Source organism: Chiloscyllium plagiosum, chromosome 10, assembly GCF_004010195.1.
Source record: "Chiloscyllium plagiosum isolate BGI_BamShark_2017 chromosome 10, ASM401019v2, whole genome shotgun sequence".
NCBI lineage: Eukaryota > Metazoa > Chordata > Chondrichthyes > Orectolobiformes > Hemiscylliidae > Chiloscyllium > Chiloscyllium plagiosum.
The window spans coordinates 15288517-15292644 of record NC_057719.1 but is presented as its reverse complement, the minus strand read 5'-3'; the positions used below and the strand labels follow the sequence as shown (position 1 = coordinate 15292644).

The 4128-nt window shown below is 39.6% G+C and overlaps 1 protein-coding gene across 4 annotated transcripts in view; it reads left to right on the top strand.

Moving 5' to 3' along the window:
* The window catches only part of arel1 (apoptosis resistant E3 ubiquitin protein ligase 1), a 110746-nt gene that overhangs the window by 40322 nt on the left and 66296 nt on the right, over nt 1-4128 (top strand). For all 4 annotated transcript variants that reach the window (XM_043697104.1, XM_043697105.1, XM_043697106.1 and 1 more), the window contains exons 2-4: nt 2141-2345; nt 2443-2514; nt 2893-3119. In XM_043697104.1, the coding sequence (XP_043553039.1) occupies nt 2499-2514; nt 2893-3119 (243 nt within the window). In that variant the 5' untranslated portion in view covers nt 2141-2345; nt 2443-2498. The remainder of the gene's footprint in view (nt 1-2140; nt 2346-2442; nt 2515-2892; nt 3120-4128) is intronic.

The following is a 4128-nucleotide window of genomic DNA, read 5'->3' as shown; positions in this document are numbered from 1 at the left end:
ATAGTAAATGTCTGTGTTGAGTCAGTTGCCTGAGATAGAAATGGAGAGGGCTAGGAAGGGGAGGGAGGAGCCTGAGACGGTCCAGGTAAATTTGAGGTCAGGGTGGAAGGTGTTAGTAAAGTGGATGAACTGCTCAACCTCCTCGTGGGAGCACGAGGTAGCGCCAATACAATCATCGATGTAGCGGAGCCAGTTATGCTATTTAGTTGGATCATGGCTGATGTTCTACCTCAACTTTGTTCTATCCTCTTATTCCATGGGTTACAGAGACAGCGATTCGGTATACAAATTGCAAAACAGATAATATATTGATCAAGATGACTCTTTTTAATCACTTTGGTCGTCTTGAGAGTTTGGAAGGTGGTCTTATTCATATTTGAATTTTGATAGAGATCAATGAGTTGAGTGAGAAAAACATTACGCTCAAAAGAGGATCTTGCAGCCTTTAATGATGGTGTTAAATTGAAAGTAAAGTGAAAATGAGAAGGGCCATTAGTCACATCCTGTTTTGAATACATATATTTTTCACAAAAACTTAAAAACTGCAAACATTGAAAATCTCAAACAAAAGCAGAAACTGCTGGAATTGCACAGATCACTCCGTATCTGTGGAGTGTAGACGTGTTAACTGTGTGTGGCCTTCATCTTCAGAGCTGAAATCTCTCGCGTGGGCATGCGTTTTAAGCATTTAGAGAATGAGAGAAAAGAGGGAACCATCAAACAGATGAACCAATGCAGGAGCAAAGTATCAAAAATATAATTAGGTAACAAATCATCTTAGAAAATGGAAGGGAGAATGGGAGAATTATAGAAACAAAGGCTATGTAAATAATTCATAACTCAGTGAGAGCCACATCCTTAGAAATGTTGAGAAAGGATAGTGCACAATCCGGGTCAGTGAGAGGTTTGGATAGCCAATGCACTTGATGTATCGATTTGTATAAAAAACAGCCAGTCAGATTTTGCCCAAATCACATACAAACTACTGCAGTTAAATGTTTTCACCCCAAATGGCAAACTGCTGTTCCCTACTTTGTACCTGCTCCACTCTCTGTAGAGCACAAGCAAATATACTTCATATTATCAATATCCCTGACATTAACACAAGTCTGAGATTACATACTTGATTTTTTTTATCACCGTAGTTGACTTGGCTGTTCTCTTCACTGATGCTGACTGGATTGTTTCCTGCAGTTTTATATTTATTTTTGTTTATTCCCGTTTTTACCATTTCTCTTGCTCCAGTTTCACTTGTGCTCTCCAATGAAACTGAATTTGTCCCATTTGTCTTTTATAGCAGGACTCCACCTACTTTACTGTGTAGTTTATCAATAGTTTAAGGCTTGAAAAAGTTATTTTTAAAATTAGGTTTGCTCATGATTCTGACTTTACCTTCTGGTTCTCCTTTGCTGGTTTTTATGTATTAGTCTTCACTACATTTGGGTTATTGGTTAAAATTTGGATCATTGCCAATAACTTCTGAAAGTGCTAATGAATAGCATGTACAACCTCCCTTCCATCTATCAAACCTATTGATTCCTCAGCATTCTAATAAATGTATTTATTTTTAAAATGATGAGGTGCATATCATTCTATCCTCAATCATCCTTCTATACTTAGAAGGATGAGGGGGCATCTAATTGAAACTTATAGAATACTGAATGGCCTGGACAGAGTGGATGTTGCGAAAATGTTTCCGTCGGTTGTAAAGACTAGGACTCGAGGGCACAGCATTAGAGTAAAGGGGAAGACCTTTTAGAACGGAGATAAGGAGCAACTTCTTCAGCCAGAAAGTGGTGGATCTATGGAATTCATTGCCACCGAAGGTTGTGGAGGCCAGGTTATTGAGTGTATTTAAGACAGAAGTAGGTTCTTTATTGTCATGGGGATCAAAGGTATTAGGGAGAAAATGGGAGAATGGGGCTTGAGAAACTCATCAGACATGATTGAATGGCAGAGCAGACTTGATGGGCTGAATGGTCTAACTTCTGCCCCTCTGTCTTATGGTCTTCTGGCCTTGTATGTCTATCCTCTGTTCTTAAGAGATGCTATTGAATTGTTTTTTTTCCCCCAGAGGTAGAACAGTAGCTGATTGATGTGAGTGATAATGTCAGCTTTCTGATTTCATGCTTCCATACAGGATAAAACCATTGCTGCAGCACCCTTACTGATCTGATCCAGTTTGACAGTGAATCGCAGGTAGCTCTCACAGCCAAGGGGTTACATCTACGGTGACTACCACAGGAAGATCCTTGAGATTACAAAGAGCCCCCTAGAGTGGGAACACAAACTAAAGCTTGTACACAACTTAGTGCAGAGACGCAGAGTTGAAAAGTGGTCTGTGGGTATGTAAAATTTCAACCATTTTAAAATATTGCATTTGTGGTTCAAGCCTTTCTTCAACTTAGGTGATTTAAATTATTAATTTAAACTTTTTTTTAGTGGGAGCAGTGGTTTTTGCCTCTAGTATCACTCTTTGCACTCTAAAGAGAGACCTGATGTTTATCGTTGTTGGTGAGTATATTTGATTATCTTCCTCAGGACTGTAAGTCTCCATAATTGACCTCTTAAGGAGAGGGATACATGTTTAAAAAAAATCAAAGCATAGAATGCACATGCATTCTCTCTCATAGTTTCACTTGAATAGAAATTTAGTAAGTTTCCCACACCATTGGGAGTGATTTATGATGGTAGGGTTTATAATATGTTACTTCACATTGTTCATTGGTAGCACCAGTCTCTAATATCAAACACAATTCACTATTTACAGTTATTAATATTTTCCATCTAATTTGTGTTAGCTAAATCACTAAAATTTGTATTTTTTGTAACGTTTATGTATTCATAGTTAATTGAAAAAAAAGTCAAGAAACAACTTTTGTATCTGTGCAGGTGGAATCGCAGTTTCCATAATAGCATTCCTCTTTACTGCCAAGTTTCTCTACGAGCTATTCGCACGGGTTATCAGCTTTCTTCAAAATGACAACAGAGGTAGGCGAGGAAACCGCACCATTTATGACTACGTGCGTGGGAACTATCTGGATCCCAGGTCATGCTTAGTAACCTGGGATTGGAAGGATTCTCCGGAAGTTGGGCATATCATGACCTTTAGGATACATGTAAGTAACAATATTTTAGTCTCTCTTGTTTAGAAAGGCTGTGAGACTAAATCTCATGTCTCAATGAAGGTGAGATTTCCATGCAATGTACTTTCTTAATCTGAAATTGAGAATAAAGTGCAGTAGGTAACCAGAGCACAGACCCAGTAATATTTCTGATTTCAATTCTGTCCTTATTTTACCTAAAACCATGAATCAGTCTTAGTAAATAGAACATTACAGTTCAGTACAGGCCCTTTGGCCCTCGATGTTGTGCCGCCCTGTCATACTAATCTGAAGCCCATCCCATCTGCACTATTCCATGTATGTCCATATGACTGTCCAATGATGAATTAAATGCTCTTAAACTTGGCGAATCTACTACCGTTGCAGGCAAAGTATTCCATACTCTTACTACTCTCTGAGTAAAGAAACTACCTCTGACATCTGTCTTATACCTATCTCTCCTCACTTTAAAGTTGTGTCCCCTCGTGTTTGCCGTTCCCATACTTGGAAAAAGGCTCTCCCTGTCCACCCTATCTAACCCATTGATTATCTTGTATGTCTCTATTAAGTCACCTCATAACCTTCTTCTCTCTAATGAGAACAGCTTCAAGGCCCTCAGTCTTTTCTCGTAAGACATTCCTTCCATACCAGGCAACATCCTAGTAAATCTCCTCTGCACCCTTTCCAAAGCTTCCACAAATCTAATCTAATCTAATCCTTTTTATTCAAACTTTGTGAGAAGATTTGTAGCTCGGGGTGCTCGTTGTTGTGGTTCTGTTTGCCGAGCTGGGAATTTGTGTTGCAGACGTTTTGTCCCCTGTCTAGGTGACATCCTCAGTGCTTGGGGGCCTCCTTTGAAGCGCTTCTGTGATGTTTCCTCCGGCATTTATAGTGGTTTGTCTCTGCCGCTTCCGGTTGTCAGTTCCAGCTGTCCGCTGCAATGGTCGTTATATTGGGTCCAGGTCGATGTGTTTGTTGATAGAATCTGTGGATGAGTGCCATGCCTCTAGGAATTCCTGGCTGT